This window comes from Camellia sinensis, chromosome 11 (assembly GCF_055761805.1).
Source record: "Camellia sinensis isolate YWXY chromosome 11, ASM5576180v1, whole genome shotgun sequence".
In the NCBI taxonomy this organism is placed as follows: Eukaryota; Viridiplantae; Streptophyta; class Magnoliopsida; order Ericales; family Theaceae; genus Camellia; species Camellia sinensis.
The window spans coordinates 50,210,323-50,229,482 of NC_138971.1; the positions used below are offsets into that span (position 1 = coordinate 50,210,323).

General features: G+C 33.2%; 1 protein-coding gene across 1 annotated transcript; it reads left to right on the forward strand.

Moving 5' to 3' along the window:
* The first annotated feature begins 3,929 nt into the window (after positions 1–3,929).
* On the forward strand, positions 3,930–5,847 carry LOC145802320 (receptor-like protein EIX2). Its single transcript, XM_082895012.1, has 2 exons — positions 3,930–3,972; positions 4,112–5,847. Exons 1-2 carry the CDS (start codon positions 3,930–3,932, stop codon positions 5,845–5,847), a joined length of 1,779 nt encoding a protein of 592 aa, XP_082751138.1.
* The last annotated feature ends 13,313 nt before the right edge of the window (positions 5,848–19,160 follow it).

Genomic DNA, 19,160 nt, shown 5'->3' on the forward strand with positions numbered 1-19,160 from the left:
AGAAAAGCTCGCTCGAGCCAAGAATGCACAGTCACAGGTCCAAATCAGACGCAAACTCTCGCTCGAGCTAAGAAAATCTGGCTCGAGCCACCCAAACATAAAAACAACCCTCGCTCGAGCGACCAAGTACTCGCTCGAGCGACCAACCCAAAAACTGGACAGCAACTCTTGGTTTCCGAACCCAACCAACCTGAAACAAACCTGCCCAACACATCCTATAACTCCAAATAAGAAAATAAAGAATGACTACAACAATTATACAATGATAGAATCTACGGAACCTAAGTCCGGATACAATAATCAAATGGGAAAAGACCGAGGTCGCTATAGCGGACATACTATTTTGTTGTTTTGTTTTCTTTGGATGTATTCCATGCAAATTCAAGCCAAGGGCTTAATATGTATTTGAGTTAGTACTCTCATTTTGTAACCAAGTGTTGACTTGGAAAGTTGTAAGCCTATAGGGCAGTTACTTTTGTTGTCAACGTGTAATACATTTCGTAAGGCTACTTTGATGATTGCAATATAATATCTTTTTCCTATAACTTGACTGTATGATATTGTGGGTTTATTTTGAGGGCGTGACAGTTTCTTTTTAGGATCCTTTTGTTTTTGGAGTGATATTAATCTGAAAATGATGAAAAACACTTTATTGTATTAAATATGATAAATTCAAAAACTTAAAACATAAAACAAGAGTCTCAAAGTGTAACATTTCGGCTCAGATAAGAAAGATAATAAATTGTGGACAACCACCCGGATGACCACTGAATGTTTGTTAAAATTGCTAATTTGGACGATCACTCGGACGACCACCTGAAAGTTGATTAAGCTAAAAATAGCAATTTGACAATTGGAGCAACATTGTTGCCATATTGCTATTTTACACCATTTGTTGCTAAATTATAACTTTAGCTATATATTTTACTTGTTCACCGTTTGAGTTGCAGTTACAAAATGCCGAATTATAGTAATGGCGCCACACTGGTGCAATGCCATTTTGGCACCATTCCAACTAACTTTTTCTCCTATGTTTTAGATGATGTTTGGATATAGTTTTTTTGAATTTTTTTTTAAATTATTTTTTTTTTGTCTTTTATGATCTTTTTAACTCTTTATATAAAAAAAAAATTATATATTCACATTTTACATGATTAGACAAATAAAAAAAATTAAAATTTTTGAAAAAAGAATTATTCTAATTCACCCACCATTCACATGCCACTACAATATTTAAAATAAAATAAAATAATACTATCTACTTTAAAATTAAAAAATAAATCCCACTAACATCTACCCACCAATCTCGCAAAGATATCTACAATTCTGACCAATCATCCACCTATCCGGGCATTCTTCAAAATATATCTACAATTCTCGCTCACCATCCACCATCCACCTACCATAAATACTTATACCATTTTCACATATTATTCACCCACCAGCAACCACCCATTAAAGAAGGTCCAGAGAGAGAGCAGAGCCTCTCTCTCTCTCTAGCTGATTTCTAGCGATACTTCAGCATTGCTCTGGCGACATTTCGAAGACCCATTTTACACTTCTAAAATGTAGATCTACACTCTTAGAGTATAGATCTACAATTTTTGAGTGTAGATTTGGACTTTTTATGTCCGAAATAGGGGTTATGAGAGTTTTCTCCTCTGATTTCGACATAGATTTTTAGATTTTCAATACCCACAATGGTTCTCTCCTCTCTCAAGTCTTCTCTCATACCATTGTGGGTATATTTCATTCTCAACTCTAGCTTCTGGTGGTGTTCGATATCCGGCGGCGGCAGTGGCGGAGTTGGGCCATAGCTACGGGGACAACGTCAACGGAGACAGCATGCTTTCAAGTAGATCTTGCTTTCCAAACCATATCTTTGAGAAGATTGGTGGTTTTCTCTAGCTCGTAGCTGTTTTTTGGCAAATTTGTTTTTATCTTTTGTTTTGTTGTTTAGTTGGGATCGCCTTGTAGGGTCTTACTTACGTAATATTATTGTTTATTAATATAATGTGTCCCATGTTCTCAAAAAACAAAAAAAAAAAACAAAAACAAAAACAAAACAAAACAAAAACAAAATGACCACCCATTATTTACTTTGTTTGATTAACATTTTTCAAAAATAATTTTTCAATTTTTTATTTTATATGTTTCTTTTGCCTTTGGTAAATTGTTTTAATTTAATTTTTTTTACTCTTTGTTTTAGTTAATCTAGATACACTTTTGTGATTTTTTTATTTCAAAAAATCAGATTTTATTTTTATAAAGATTTTACTTTTTAGGTGCATTTAAAAAAATTAACTAATATATATATATATATATAATTCACTATAGACAACATGACAAAAAATAAAAAATTCAAAATAAAATAGAGTAACGTAGTTTAGGTTTTTGTTTTTTAAAATTTGTAAAACTTAAGTTTATAAAGTGATCGTATCTATAAAAATTCCTCTAGTCGCCACTAATGATACTATTGTCAAGATTCAAACGATAAAATAAAAAATATGACTCATTTACATTATGTTGAGACGTTAATATACGTGGGCACTTAGTTAAATATAAACACTTATAATATAGCTCAAAATATATATACATATATAGGGAAATGTTATGGCGTGCACTCCTTGAGGGATACATACATATATACCCTATCAAAAAATATATAATTTTATTGTAAAATTTCATAATATCAATCACAATATGTAACCTTGGCATAAATTGGCATAACAAAATATCTAAAATTTTGTAGTTGATATTGCAAACTCACCTGGGAACAAAATGTTATTTGTTACTTACTAAACAATACACGCGTTTATATATATGCTTGACTTAGGCCTCAAATTGTTCTGACTTTTTAAAAATTAAATTTTTTATTTTTCATAATATTTTATGTTTTGTAATTTTTTTAATATTTTAAATATATACATATTATTTTTTAGATACACTTAATTTAGATAAACTTAAAAAATATAATATTTATAAAAAATATATATTTATAAAAATTCAAAAAAAATATGCAAAAATTTAGTACGTTTTTGTATTCTTGTATATTTATTAAATTTTTTAAAATATTTTTTTACAAATATTTTACTTTTTAGGTGCATCTAAAAAGTGAAAAACCTAATTAGAATATTAAAAAAAAATCACTAAGAATAAAAAAACTCAATTTTCAGAAAATCAATCTAAACCAAATAGGATAGTACCACTAAAGAAACAATATATAGCACACACTAAGGTCCCGTTTGGGGATATGCTATTTTAGTCTAAAAACTAAAAATTTATTACAAGTTGTCACACCATTCTCAAATAATGATTAGTAAATGTTTAAGATCCATAAAAAAAAACTTTCAACAATTTGATCTACAATGATGTGGCATAATACATGTCAACTTTCAATTTGTCACATACTCAATTGTGTGGGGTCTATCCCTTTTGCCACATCATTTAGGGGTTCAATTTGTGGGTCTCTAATACTACTTTTAGAATTATGTACAAAATAGTGAATTAATCATTATTTGAAATTTTGAACATTGAAGACCTTTTTTTTCCCACCCACTTTCCACACTATTAGGTTATATTTTGATCATAAATTTAGAGAGAAATTTACGTAGAAAAGAAAAAGTAAATGAAATAAAGCTATTTTTTCACATTTCCACCATCTTTTACTTGCCTCTACAAATTCCTCCTCAGATTTATAATCAACCTATATATAAACAAGTGTTTTCTTCCAGTCAATTAGTGTTGTTCTCTTCTAAAAGTGACTTGATTACTTGCAAAAGATTTTTTTCTTTTTTTGTTTTGTTTTTGTTTTTTTGTTTTTTTAAAAAAATAAAAAATAATCAACTACTTGTAGAAAAACATGACAATGAAATATGAAAGTTGAAAAAATTCTACCCCTAAGAAGAAGTAATTGCCATTCATGATCTATGACTTTTGAAGTCATCAAGTCTTCTAATAGAGTTCCCTCAAGTTCATGCTTAAAAATTGCAATGCATAACCTAAACTCTCATCTTTATACACTCGTACGAAGTAACCTTCCATACTAAGAAGCCATAAGCACAACCTCTAGTGCTCTTTTGATGTTATTTGCTTTTCTTTTCATTGAAAGAATTGAGTACTGTTTGCAGCAGTACAAATTCAAATGTGAGTTGCATTGCGAGTGAGCGAGAAGCTCTTATCGAGTTTAGGGGAAAGCTCAAAGATGATGCAAATCGCTTATCCACGTGGGTTGGAAAAGACTGTTGTCTGTGGAAGGGAGTCGGTTGCAGTAGGACAACAGACCATGTCATGAAGCTTGATCTACGTAATCCAATCCCTTTTGATTCATACAAGGGCAATTTTATTCAGCATTCTACCAATTTTGACAAGAACAGATTGAGAGGCGAGATAAGTCCTTCTTTACTCGTTTTAAACCATTTGAGTTACATAGACTTGAGCATGAACAATTTTTTAGATATGCAATTTCCAGATTTCTTAGGCTCCCTGAAAAGCTTGAGATACCTTGACATCTCTTGGTCACAATTTTTCAGTTCAAGAATGCAGCATCTCAACCTTAGCAATAACGCTTTAGTTGGTCCAATACCAGATACTCTTGGAAGGTTGATATCTCTCACAGTCCTTGACCTTTCTTTTAATGACTTTGATAACTCAATGTTGTATTGTAGTCTTGTCCATATGGATATCAGTTCCAATAATTTTAACAGTTTAATTCTTGATGCTCTTGGAAGGTCGACGGCTCTTACCTTCTTTGACCTTTCTGACAACAATTTCCATAATTCAATGTTATTATATTCTTTGTGCAACCTTACCAGTCTTGTCCATTTGGATCTTGGTTTTAATAGTCTTAATGGTTCAATTCCGTATTGCTTTGGGAAGTTGCACTCTATTTTAGTCCTGAAGTTGGATTATAGTAGTTTTCAAGGTCCAATTCCAAGTGAGATTGGTAATATGACACAACTTACAGAGCTTCACTTCACTAGAAACAAGTTCAAAGGTGAAATACCAAACTCCATGTGGTGGAACCTTTGCAACTTGTGCGTACTTGATTTGTCCTATAACAAGCTTAGTGGTCATCTGCCAAACCACTTGGGAGAGTTCAAGAATCTTGAGTACCTTGATATCTCTAATAATTCATTTTATGGTCTACTGCCATCATCAATTGGAAGATTGTCATATTTGAGAGTGTTGAATACTAGAAATAATCAATTGAATGGGAGCATTCCAAATAGTCTTGGACAACTTTCAAAACTAGAAAAGCTAGATTTATCAAACAATTCTTTTGTTGGCATGGTATTTGAACTTCATTTTGCCAAACTCAAGAGGTTAAATGAGTTAAACTTGTCTCTAAACTCATTATTAGTTATGAATGTGAGCTCTCAATGGGTTCCTCCTTTTCTACTCTCATCCATACTAATGGCATCCATCAAAGTGGGACCCCAATTTCCTCTGTGGCTTAAGACACAAAAAAATGTTAGAGATTTAGTCATGTCTAATGCAAGCATCTCAGATACCATTCCAGATTGGTTTCATAATATTTTTTCTGGTATTCGACACTTGGATTTATCCAACAATCAGATCAGCGGAAAGGTGCCAATATTTCAAGAATGTAAATACTGTGATTATACAGAGAATCAAAGGAAGTTGATATTGAGTTCTAACAAATTTAACGGCCCATTAACATCACTTCCTTCAGATGCTATGATATTAGATCTTTCGCACAACTTTATTTCAGGACCTATTCATATGAGTGATGATAATAAAAAACTGGGATTTAAAATTCTTGCTCTCTCAAATAACCGTTTCACTGGTGGCATCCAATGTCTTTATGCAAGGCAACAAATATAACAATGATTGATTTCTCAAAAAATCAATTATCAGGAAGAATTCCTCGATGCTTAGGACACTTGGATTACTTGGCAGTACTAGATTTGTCGAATAACAACCTATATGGTCATATTCCAAGTTCTTTGGGTTCCCTACAATTTCTCGTGTCCTTGAGCTTACGTAAGAATAGATTTCATGGGAAGCTTCCTTTGTCCTTACTGAATTTGGCACTTCTTTGCATACTTGATCTAGGTGGAAATGCGTTCACTGATATTATCCCTCCATCGATTGGATATAGCTTAACTTATTTGTCATTTCTCAATCTTCAATCGAATAATTTCTATGGTGATATTCCTCCACAACTCTGTTGTCTCCCAAATCTACAATTGTTAAACTTGGCACAAAATGACATAATGGGAAATATCCCTCGTTGTTTTCACAACTTCACTGCCAAGTTTACACTAGATCTTGAGGACATGCTCGATCTAAGTAATAAACAAGAAGTTATGGCATTTCATCAAGAGAACATTTTGGATTCAATGAAAGGAAGCCAACGGGAATACACCAAGTCACTCAAATTTCTCACCTCCATAGACCTTTCGAATAATGGCATTGTTGGAGAGATTCCAGAAGAGTTAATGAATCTTTCTGGGTTGAAATCATCTAAAAGGAAGGATCCCTAATAATATTGGCAATTTGACATAATTGGAATCTCTTGATTTGTCTTGAAACAAACTTTCTGGCCCCATTCCTCAAAGTCTGTCTAGTTTAAGCTGCCTAACTTATTTGAACATGTCATTCAATAATTTATCAGGGTGAATACCAACAGGAAATCAACTTCAAACTCTCGACGATCCTTCCATTTATATGGGTAATGACGGCTTTTGTGGTGCACCACTCCTAAATAGCTGCCTCGATGATAAATCATCTTATGGTGATCACAAACATGATGAAAGTAAAGCTGCAGATGAAACTAATTTTTTGTGGTTCTACACTTGCATTGGACCTGGTTTCTTGGTTGGGTTCTTGGTGGCCTGTGGCACTTCGAATTTCAGGAAGTCTTGGAGGTATGCATACTTCCAGTTCATCGAAAATAACTACAATTGGATATCAATAAACATAGCAATCAAGTTCGCTCAGCTAAGGAGGAAGTTCAACAAAGGCAAATTTGGAGGATGAATTTATCACCCAATTGGTTCGTCTCTCTCTCTCTCTCTCTCTCTCTCTCTCTCTCTCTCTCTCTCTCATCATATACCTATATTACCACTCTATCCTTTCATGATTGCGATGTGTGCATCAAATCAACATCTTCATAACCCATGATTTACCTTGCATGAATCTTTCGATTTTTTTTTTCAATTCTCTACCGTCATTAACATAACAATGCTATTCATGTTAATGATTTTTGGAACATCATCATGACTTGAAGAATAACCACTCAGATTTTGAAGTGGAGGTAGTGATATTTCCAGATTACCATCAAAACATGTCTTACATTCAAGATCATATAGTAAAGTACAGATTAAATTCCACCAAATTTCTTTACCAAAAGCGCCAAAATTCTTTGTTACATGCTTAAAAACATTGAAACAAATGCAGGTTTGTTGTTATATAGTTCAAATAATGCAAATACATTTCTCAAATATTTTTTCAGAAGTCATTTGTTGCATTATTTCAAAGAAACCATGTTAACATCTACTAATAAGCTTATATGCTTTGCTGTCATCAAAGGGTCTTATATTCAGCTGGAGAGAGGACCCTCAGAGGAAAGCAACATTGAGATCATGTTATGGATTTTCTTGAGTTGTCGAAAAGAAATAAGTTTGAATAATTCTATAGTTCTAGCATATATGTTGATGGGGTTTGATGATTTTGTGCCTTTGGTAAAATATTTTAAAGTAAGTATTTCCTTGTATAAATGGTTTGTCCCAAGATTTTGAAAAGCGGTTGCAGTCACCGTAACATTGGTGGTGGCGCGGTTGCGGTTGCGGTTGCGGGGTGTAAAGGCCATAGCGTAACGGTTGCAGTAACCGAAATTGTGAATTTTCTTATTTTTTGCACAATTTAAAAAAAAATTTACCAATACGCATATTTTTTTTCATGATCATATTTATTGTGTTTTAAAATAAATATTCATACTTAAAAATTTACAAAAATTGATCAATATTGAATGATCCAATATATTTCATATTTTTAAATCACTATAACCTGAGTTTTTTACAGTTTATTTTAATAATTAATGACTTTATATTATACAAAAAATCAATCACTAACTATTATATATAAGATAAATAATGACAAAAGTAGGAGAATAAATAAGAGCCTATATATATATATATATATATATTTTTTTTTTTTAATCAAACCAAATAGATAATGACCACACTTATTATTATTATTATTATTATTATTATTATTATTATTATTATTATTATTATTATCAAACAATATATAGATAGACACACACAAACAAAACAGTTGAGTGATAGCACCTAAATAGAATAACATAGGTCTTACTATTTCAACAAATCAATAACTTGTTCTTCATCTTCCCTTTTCTCTCTCTCTCTATCTTTTGCTTCTCCATCTTTCCTCTTCATCTTCCCTCTTCTCTGTATCCCTCTTCTCCCATTTTCAAAGAAGTAGTTTGGAACCGTTACGTAACGGTGAGTTAAGGGCCGTTACGGATGCTACGGCACTGTTACAACCGCTACGGCAGGTGTTACGGCCGACACACCTGTGAATCTCAATCACACTGCAAAAGCGGCTGTAACGGGTAGCAATAACTACCACAACCATTACGTAACGGCATTACGTAATAATCGCGGTTGCTTGGTTTATCCAGAGTATGTTATAGATTGTGTTTTGCATATATATGTATTCTCCTTTTATGGGTGAATTCTATGATTTTTGGCTTTAAATCTTATTCTTATTTGCCAATTGGGGCCATGGGCTCTAGTTTTAATTGTGAGAATTGAGCAAAATGCTCCAACAATGATATACATGTAGTAATGGTATCACCAACAAAAACCTTATCAAAACAGAGAGCTAATGTGCAACAGTCAAATTCACATATAAGTTCAACTATTCATGTTGTTCTTCACATTGTAGTAGTCTTTGCTTGTGTCAAAACTTTTAATGATTTAGGAGAAGTACGCAACATCAGTAATATACAAGTATGTTCCTCAATTTGCATTACTTTTTATTTAATTTCTTAATGATTAATCCTTGACAGTTTTTTTTTTTAGTTAATTTTTTATTCTCTATCTATTTGTATCTATTGAGTTTTAACCAATTTACAGGTATTTGTGGTTGGCTTTTTTAATAACTTTTTGTTGACTTTTTCATCTTTAATAAAAAAAATTTCTTGAAAAATTTAAAAGTTATTCTACTCAACTAGAGAAATTAGAAAAGATCAAAATTTTGAAAATATTGATAAATAAATAAATAAATAAATAAATAAATAAAAAGTCAAAAGGATTTTAAAAATATCGAAAACAGTTAATTTTTTGTAACTGTTTTTGTCTATAGGTGTTTTTTTTTTTTTTTTTTTTTTAATTTATGGGAATGGAACTAGCTCGTGACATCAAACTACATCAACTGGAAGTTCAAGGCAACTCAAAGTTTTAATTAATTAATTATTATATAAGTTGGTTGGTCATTTGACGTAACCGATTACTCTAAACTGTTTTTAGTGAGTAATATTGTGAGAGCTTCAATATCTCATATTAATTTTCTTGATTTTCTTTATTTTAAACAATTAAAAAAAACTCCATTAAGCTGACTCATTAGTCTATGATTTATTTGATAATCCCACATCGAGAGAAGAAGGAAAAAGTGAATTGTTTTGCTCATATAAAGTCAATTTTATACTCTCATTTGATATTGTAATGTTGTACATGTTTCAATTTAATATAATTTATATTTTAAATTTTTTTAAAAAGTTTTAATTAATTAATTTTTGTATAAATTGGTTGGTTTTTTGATCTAACCGATTAGGCTAAATCATTTTTGATTTGGCTGATTCTTTAGTTTAACCACGATTTTACCAGTTTTATTAAAAATATATTAATTAGATTTGTTTAATTCAAAATAAACTAAAGAATGTTCTCATTAAAGATTGAATGACTGTGATTGCTTAATTAGAAATAAATTTCTCGTCCAAATAATTGTAAACTTTTATTTTATAATCTTACGTTGGAAAAAGTAGGAAAAAGTGGGTTGTTTTACTTATATGAAGTGAACTTTAATATTGTAATGTTGTGCAAGCTTCAATTCAAGCCAATTTAAATTTTAAAATTAAAATATCATTTAAAAGTTTTAATTAATTAATTTTTGTATAAGGTAATTGGTCATTTGATCTAACCGATCAGGTTGAACCGTTTTTAGTTTGACTGATTAGCCAGTTTAATCGGGATTTCTTATACTGATTTTCTTAATTTTAAACAATTAAAATTTTTTCCATTGGCTAGTTTTCATTTAACCATATAAAAATAAAATTCTAATTAGTTTATAATTTATTTTATAATCCCACATCAGGGGTAGAAGAAAAAAGTGAGTTGTTTCACTTATATAAAGTAAATCTTATACTCTCATTTAATATTGTAGTGTTGTGTATAGTTCAGTTCAAAACAACTTAAATTTTAAAATAAAAACTCTAATTAGTCTATGATATAATTTATTTTATAATCCCACATCGGGAAAAGAAAGAAAAAATGAGTTGTTTTACTTATATAAAGTGAATCTTATACTCCCATTTAATATTGTAGTGTTGTGCATGTTTCAATTTAAGACAATTTAAATTTTAAAATAAAATTAAAAAGTTTTAATTAATTAATTTTTGTGTAAGTTGGTTGGTCTTTTAACCTAACCGATTATGCTAAATCATTTTTGATTTGACTGATTCGTTGGTTTAACCACGATTTTAACAGTTTTATTAAAATATAATAGTTAGATTTGTTTGATTCGAAATAAATCAAAGATTAACCTAATTAAATATTAAATGATTGATATTGTTGGATTTGAAATAAACTTCTCTCCCGAATAATTGTTAAATTTTATTTTACACAATCCCACATCAGGAAAAAAAAAAAAAAAAAAAAGAGATCAAAAAGTTAGTTGTTTCATCAGTTATATAAGTGGGTGTTTGGGAAATTGCTATTTTAGTAGTTTTTTGCTATTTTAGTAGGCTAAAATTTTTGTGTTTGAAAAGATAATTGGATTTTTTGTAGTTATATGTGATGTTTGTAAGAGAAAAAGTGAAATGATTATGGATTTGATGTGACATTTTGTCTTATTTAACTATTTTAGCTTATTTTCTCTTTTCTAAAATCCCACATCCCAAAACATATGTTCCCATTTAATATTATAGTGTTATGCATGTTTCAATTGAAAACAATTTAAATATTAAAATAAAATATAATTTTTAATTTTTAATTAATTAATTTTTGTGTAAGTTGGTTATACTTTTGACCGATTTTAACAATTTTATCAATATATATATATATATGTATATTATTTTATTTCTAAAATGTATTTTTAAGTTTTATGACAAACTTTAATATAAAATAAACTAAAACTAAAAAACTAATAAAATGAAATTTATTTTTATTTTATCATTAATATATATTTTTTTGTAATTTATTCTATTTTTTTCATCTTTACCAATTATTTTTATTTTATGGCGTCTATTTCTTATTCTGAATTTAAAATATATAATTAATGACATGATAACTACAATATATATATATATATATATATTCTAATAAAATAATTAAAATTTAATTCATTCTAAATTATTTTTCTATACTTTTTAAATAAATTTTATATTATTATTTAATTTTAAAATTATTTTTAATTATTTATTTAGTCCGTGCATCGCACGGGTTCATATGCTAGTATATATATATATATATATAACTTTTTTAGATGAATGCCATAGACTAACAAAAGCCAAAGCAATAAAACTGTCAATGTAACCAAAATATCATAAGTTTCCATATATGCATATGCAAATGCAGATGATTAGCTCTTAACTACACATTGATTTCAGCAGTTCACACAATGACACAAAGGGGATCTAAATCAATTATCACAATTTCAATATGCGTCAGCCAATCCTGCACACCATACCAACAATTAGCATAGAGAAAAGGAAGATACTATGATGTTAATGATGCATACGGTATACTTTTTATAATTTTTTTATTTATTTATAAAATTTTACAAATTTTTATAATATAAACACAAAATGTCATAATATTTTTTTATTACAAAAGTCGTAATTTTTTTCAAGATAAAATATCATAATAAAAATTACAAAATGTCATAATATTGTAATTCTTAATTTTATGGTGCACATCATAAATTTAATATTTGTAACTTCATCACAAAATATCATAACATATATCACAAATAATTATAATTTTATTTTGGGAAGTATGCTAAAAGCTAGCTTTATAACTTTTTTTGGCTTTTTTAAAAAAACGTGCAAAAAAATAGAGAGGTGATGTAACCTAAAAAAAATTAAAAAGCCAAAAAGTTAGCTTTTAACCGAGTTGCCAAAATAGGGCAAAGGTTAGTTTTGAAAAGTATGATAAAAACTAGTTTTTTTTTTTTTTGTTTTTTTTGAAAAAATGTGTAAAAAAGTAGAAAAATAATGTAACTTAAAAAAGTCAAAAAAATCAAAAATTTACTTTTAATCCAATTACCAAAATAGACCAAAATTATTACTTTGTTAATATGTGCACAATTTTGGAATACACACAAATATCTAAAACTTTTTTTTTTTAGAACTCTCAGTCATTTTTAGATAGAAAAATCATCCACCCAACTAATCCACGTGGTTTATTCGCTTTCTTGGCACTCATGCTTCGTTCTTCCCTAGCCCTCTCAGATGGTACTCACTTTTATCCACCAAATAATTAGCAGCTATTGAGATGGAGAGACGCTCTTAAAATCATATTACTTACAATAATAACACTATAAATTTAGGCTTATAAACACAGAAAAAAAAAATTAATAATTTAAATTCATTTTAATCATGAATTTCACATTTCATCAATTTAATTTTCATCACACAAATACATTTAGAGTAAATTATATATTGATAAGTATGAATTCATAGCATTTTTGTTTCTACAATCCACAGACTTTCGTGCATAGAAAGAGAGAGATGATAACTCCCAAGCAACTATAGATCAATAATATTGACAAATCTTTTACTATTTAATGGCATTGCAAATAATTCATTTCATTAATTAACTATTAAATTAATTAATAATTTTAAAAATATATTTCAATTAATAATTTTATAATTTAATTGTTGTATAGGAGAGTAGTTAGGAAATTTTTTTTTTTTTTTGTTAACTCGTGTTAAATGAAAAATGCGTAATTCTATTTTCGCACACCAATTCCCCTCAATGCACACTTAATGAAAACCTTCTTAATCAATACACATCAAAAAATAATTCTTAGTACATATTTTCTTATCCCAATAATACCCTCATCTTCAATTTTAATACCCTAGTTTTTCTTCCATCCACTCACCCTTCATTCGCCACCATTGCTGCCACTCTCAAACTTTCATCGACACCGCCACCACTCCTAGCTCACTCCTTCCCATCTTAGACCCCTACAATCAACCTCAACAGTTGTTGGTTTGCGGAAGGAGACTTGTAGAGGTGTATGGTTCATGATGGAAGATAATTGTGTTAGGAAAAACTACCCACATTACATAATTCCACATTATATATCGCAAAATTATGAGATGAACAAAACAAACCTTCAATCCCAGAAAATATAACATGCTGAATAAAATACAGATAAAATATAAAATGGTTAAAGGAAGCAAACCGAAGCCTGTGTGATACCACAGTCTCCTTAAAATAGATTCGTCGCCTCACCGTTGGGTGCTGGAGGTACGCCGGCGTCTACTTCCCAAGATACGACGGTTTTTACCAGCTACAACAGAAGCACCTTCTGATTAGCTTAGCGAACTGACAACGGCAGCACTCTCTCTCAGGAAGAAAATTATAGGAGAAGTAGACTGACAGGGTATGGATGCCAAGAAAAAATTCTATATCTCTTTTCAAGGAATAGAGCCTCCTTTTATACACCATGGAGGAGAGGGGAGGAGCCTCTAGCCATCAAGGCTGGCAACTAATGCTAGCAAAATTACCCAATCAATTTTGTAAAATTGATGAGCCTTAAATGTGTGAGTTATATACACATTTATGAGGCAATTTCTCATTCAACCATTTTTCTCCAACAATCCCCGACATGAATAAAAATTGACCGAATATAGCAAACGCTCAACGTTTATCAACAAAGACTCGGAAAGAGAGAGAGCACACAAACTAACCCTGCATCAGAAAAGGTAGCTGTTGGCCTTGAACCTTTCGTAGTGAAAGCCTATCGGATTGACTGGCTGACCAGTGAACGTGATGTCTTGAACTGCTCTGCCGTTTATGTAAACCGAGACAATAGACCTCACACAGGAGTTAGTCCAACCATTGTTCTTGTTCTCACTGGTGTGTCCGGTATGGCCGTGGAACACTAGCCTGGTTCTGTGAGTGTTTTTAAAGAATTCGGCCTTGGCAATTCTTAAAGAAGCGGCCCCACTTCGCACTCACATAGGTGACCTAGATACGGTATTTCATTATACCACATCACTAAGGTCATTAAAAGCATTAGCTTAACCTTCCACCCCCACAGGGCATCACTGTATAAAGGAATGGGTAAGAGGATTTACCTCTTCAGTGACTCACCCGTTACACGAAGTTAGGTTGTCCCTTTGAACCTAGATCTTGGGATCTCCAGTCAACTAGGTTGGGTTTTCTGTTCCAGTAACCTTTACTAAAGGCCTTAACCCCATTCCTCTTGACGACTTTTCTACTAACTCTCGAGTTAACCCTTTGGTTAGCGGATCCGCAATGTTGTCCTTAGACTTGACATAGTCTAGAGAGACAACTCCATTTGAGAGTAGTTGTCGTATGGAATTATGTCTACGACGAATATGTCTAGACTTTCCATTATACATATTACTCTGTGCCCGACCAATCACTGATTGGCTATCGCAATGAATACTAATAGCTGGCACAGGTTTCGGCCAACGTGGAATATCCTCAACAAACTGGCGAAGCCATTCAGCTTCTTTAGTTGCTTTATCTAAAGCAATAAACTCAGATTCCATCGTTGATCTCGAGATACACGTTTGCTTGGCAGATTTCCAAGACACGGCTGCCCCTCCGAGGGTAGACACATAACCACTAGTGGATTTGGAATCTTTTATATCAGATATCCAATTTGCGTCACTATACCCTTCTAGTACCGCTGGGTATCTGGTATAATGCAGCCCATAATCCAGGGTGTAACGGATACACCCCAACACCCGCATAATGCCCTTCCAATGAGTAGCATTAGGATTACTCGTGTATCTACTCAGCCTACTAATAGCGTAGGCGATATCCGACCTTGTACAACTCATCAGATACATCAAACTCCCAATGACCCGAGAATATTCTAGTTGAGATACACTCTCACCATTATTCTTGGTCAAATATAGACTTAAGTCTACCGGTGTCCTAAACATACTTGTATCTGACTTTCCAAATTTCTCAAGTGTCTTATTAACATAATGAGCTTGAGAAAGTACAATGCCACTAGATGTTCTGGTGATCTTAACACCCAGAATGACATCTGCAAGGCCCATATCCTTCATGTCAAACTTAGAGTTTAACAATCTTTTGGTAGCTGTAATCATTTCATCATTGCTACCAACAATGAGTATGTCATCAACGTATAGACACAAAATGACATAACCTTTGTCAGTGTCTTTAACATATACACACTTATCACACTCATTGATTCGAAACCCATTGGACAACATAGCATTGTCAAACTTCTCATGCCATTGTTTGGGAGCTTGCTTCAAACCATACAATGACTTGACAAGCTTACAGACTTTCTTACTTTGTCCTGGAGCCGAAAACCCCTCGGGTTGCTCCATGTAGATTTCTTCATCTAAATCTCCATTTAAGAAAGCTGTCTTTACATCCATCTGATGTATTTCTAAACCACGTAAAGCTGCTATTGCAATCACCATGCGAATGGATGTAATCCTTGTCACAGGTGAATACGTATCAAAGTAATCCAAGCCTTCTCACTGTCTGTATCCTTTGATAACTAGCCGAGCTTTATATTTGTCAATTGACCCATCCGCTTTCATCTTTCTTCGAAAGATCCACTTACTCCCCAAGGCCTTACTGCCTGGGGGTAGATCAACCAACTCCCAAGTATGGCTCTGTAAGATGGAGTCAATCTCACTCTTAATTGCTTCTTTCCATAAAGGACTTTCAGGTGAAGTCACAGCTTCATGGAACGTTCGAGGTTCTCCCTCTAACACATAAGTCAAGAAGTCTGGACCAAAGGATTTTGTGGTTCTAGCCCTTTTATTCCTTCTTGGCTCATCTACTTCATCAGCTTGATCATCTACTTGATCAATTATTTGATCAGCTGTTTGATCATCCATGTGATCATCTACGTGATCATCTATGTGATCATTATTATCATCAACATCTTCTATTTCTTTCATGGAACTCGGAACCCTGTCTTGGGGACGACACGGAAATACATCTTCAAAGAAAGATGCACTTCTAGATTCCGTGATAGTATTCTTGTGTATATCTGAAATATCAGACTTGTGCACAAGAAATCTATATGCACTACTTATCTTGTGCATAACCAATGAATATACAGTCCACGGTTTTCGAACCTATCCTAACCCGCTTGGGTGTAGGTACCGTCACTTTTGCAAGACACCCCCACATTCGTAGGTATTTGTATGAAGGCTTGTGACCTTTCCACAACTCATATGGAGTCTTGTCCACTTTCTTCTGTGGTATTCTATTAAGAATATAATTCGCGGAGAGAATTGCTTCCCCCCATAAGTTCGGTGGCAACCCAGAACTTATCAACATTGCATTCATCATCTCTTTCAGCGTCCTGTTCTTCCGCTCAGCAACACCATTTGACTGAGCCGAATAAGGCGCTGTGGTTTGGTGAATAATCCCAAATAGAGCACAAGTCTCGACAAACGGGGATTCATACTCACCACCACGATCACTTCTCAATGCCTTGATTTTTCGGCTTAATTGATTCTCAATTTCATTCTTAAAAAGAATAAATTTATTAATAGCCTCGTCTTTGCTTTTAAGCACATACACATAATAGTATTTAGTGCAATCATCAACAAAAGTGATGAACTACTTGTTGCCACCATGTGATTGTATAACTTTCAAGTCACACACATCACTATGCACTAAACCCAAAGGCTGGGTACTTCTTTCAATAGAATGAAAAGAAGACCTTGTCAATTTTGCTTCTACACAAGTTTCACACTTGTGTTGTGGATTAATCTTGAAAGATGGTATGTGATCTAGCTTGATTAATCTACGTAAAGAGTCAAAATTTACATGACCCAATCTACCATGCCATAAATTAGAGGACTCAAGCATATAAGCAGAAGAAGAAGCTTTCTCATTAATCTTAGGGATAAGTGTCATTACATTCAATTTAAACATACCACCTGACATATATCCCTTCCCCACATAGACCACACCCTTGGTCAACACGACCTTGTCTGATTCAAACACCATGCGTAAGCCATGCTTGCTTAGGAGAGACCCCGAGACAAGGTTCTTACGAATGTCCGGCACATAAAGGACATCGTTCAAAGTCAGTTCTTTTCCTGAAGTCATCTTCAGGATCACCTTGTCTTTACCCTCAACAGCTGAGGTTGCAGAGTTTCCCATAAACAACTTCTCCCCGTTTGAAACCGGTTCGAAAGTTGTGAACATTCTCTTCTCTGCACAAATATGGCGAGTGGCCCCAGTGTCCACCCACCACTCCCTTGGGTTTGACCCTGCCATGTTTACTTCTGACACGACGGCTGACAGATGCATGTCGTCCACATCGTGTGACAATTCCTCCATTTCAGCCATATGTACCCGGTTTTTGTGTTGCGGAGGGTTTTTCCTGTAGGGCTTCTTCTTCAGACAATCAACTGCCCGATGCCCATCACTTCCACAGTTGAAGCATTCGCCATTGAACCTAAAAGTAGGCTCCTTTGGCTTGTAGGCTGGCCTTTGGGAGATTCCTCCTCTAGTCCCCAACTTTGAGCTTTTGCCTGTTAGTGGTTTTTTTCTCACCCCCAAGGACTCGCTATGCTCAACCATGTTGGCTTTGACAGTGGAGGTACTCCCTCCTTTCTTCCTGTTGTCCTCTTCAATCCGGAGCCTGACAACGAGCTCTTCGACTGTTATCTCCTTTCGTTTGTGCTTCAAGTAGTTCTTGAAGTCTTTCCAGCCGTTAGGCAGCTTCTCAATCAAAGTAGCTGCCTGGAATGACTCACTTAGGACCATCCCTTCTGCATGTATCTCGTGCAGAATCACTTGGAACTCTTGGAGTTGACTCATGACAGTTTTGGAGTCCACCATCTTGAAGTCCAGGAACCGGCCGATGATAAATTTCTTTACCCCAGTATCCTCGGTCTTGTACTTTTTGTCCAAGGCATCCCACAACTCCTTAGCCGATTTCTTGGCATAGAACATGTTGAAAAGCGGGTCCACCAAGCCGTTCAGAATGTAATTCTGGCATAAGAAGTCTGTTTGTTTCCAAGCGTCCAAAGCCATGAGCTTTTGTTTATCTTGCTCATTCTCCTCTACGGCTGGTACATCTTCACTCAGAAACCTCGCAAGGCTTAGAGTAGTCAAATAAAACAGCACTTTCTGCTGCCATCTCTTGAAATTCACTCCCGTGAACTTCTCCGGGCGCTCGTGATGATTGAGCGGTCCTCCCGGAACAGCCGAAGTAACAACAGTAGGATTGACCACAGAGGTCATAACAGGGGTTGGCAAGCCAGTCGCCCCGGGGTTCGGATCCCCACCAACATTAGCAGCAGCAGTAGCAGCATCAGAGACAGTTGCCATTTCTGAAAAATTACAGCAGAATTTTCACTATTCTGTATTTCCAGAAATCAAACTTAACACTAGAAAATCCCACAATTGGAAATTTAATTCAAAACTAGTCTCACCACGCAACCTAGAATTGAACATGGTCAGGAAATTTTCTAGGAAGACTGGATGGGTCACACCGGTCCCACTTAAAACCCAGTTAACCTTAGACAAAACTTTCAAGAGCATGTTGACTCCTAGTCCATGGGAAACAACTTTAAGAATTAAATTTTCCAAGGGATGAACTAGGTTAAACACACCAAGTTCCAAACTGTACAAGCAATTACAATTGCATCACATTATAAGCAATTACAACAAAAT

Excerpts from the sequence above, each read along its gene's own strand:
- LOC145802320 (XM_082895012.1), top strand. The coding sequence starts at position 3,930 with ATGACTTTTGAAGTCATCAAGTCTTCTAATAGAGTTCCCTCAA. Across the intron at positions 3,973-4,111 it reads TTCTAATAGAGTTCCCTCAA|AATTGAGTACTGTTTGCAGC; the intron begins GTTCATGCTTAA and ends TTTCATTGAAAG.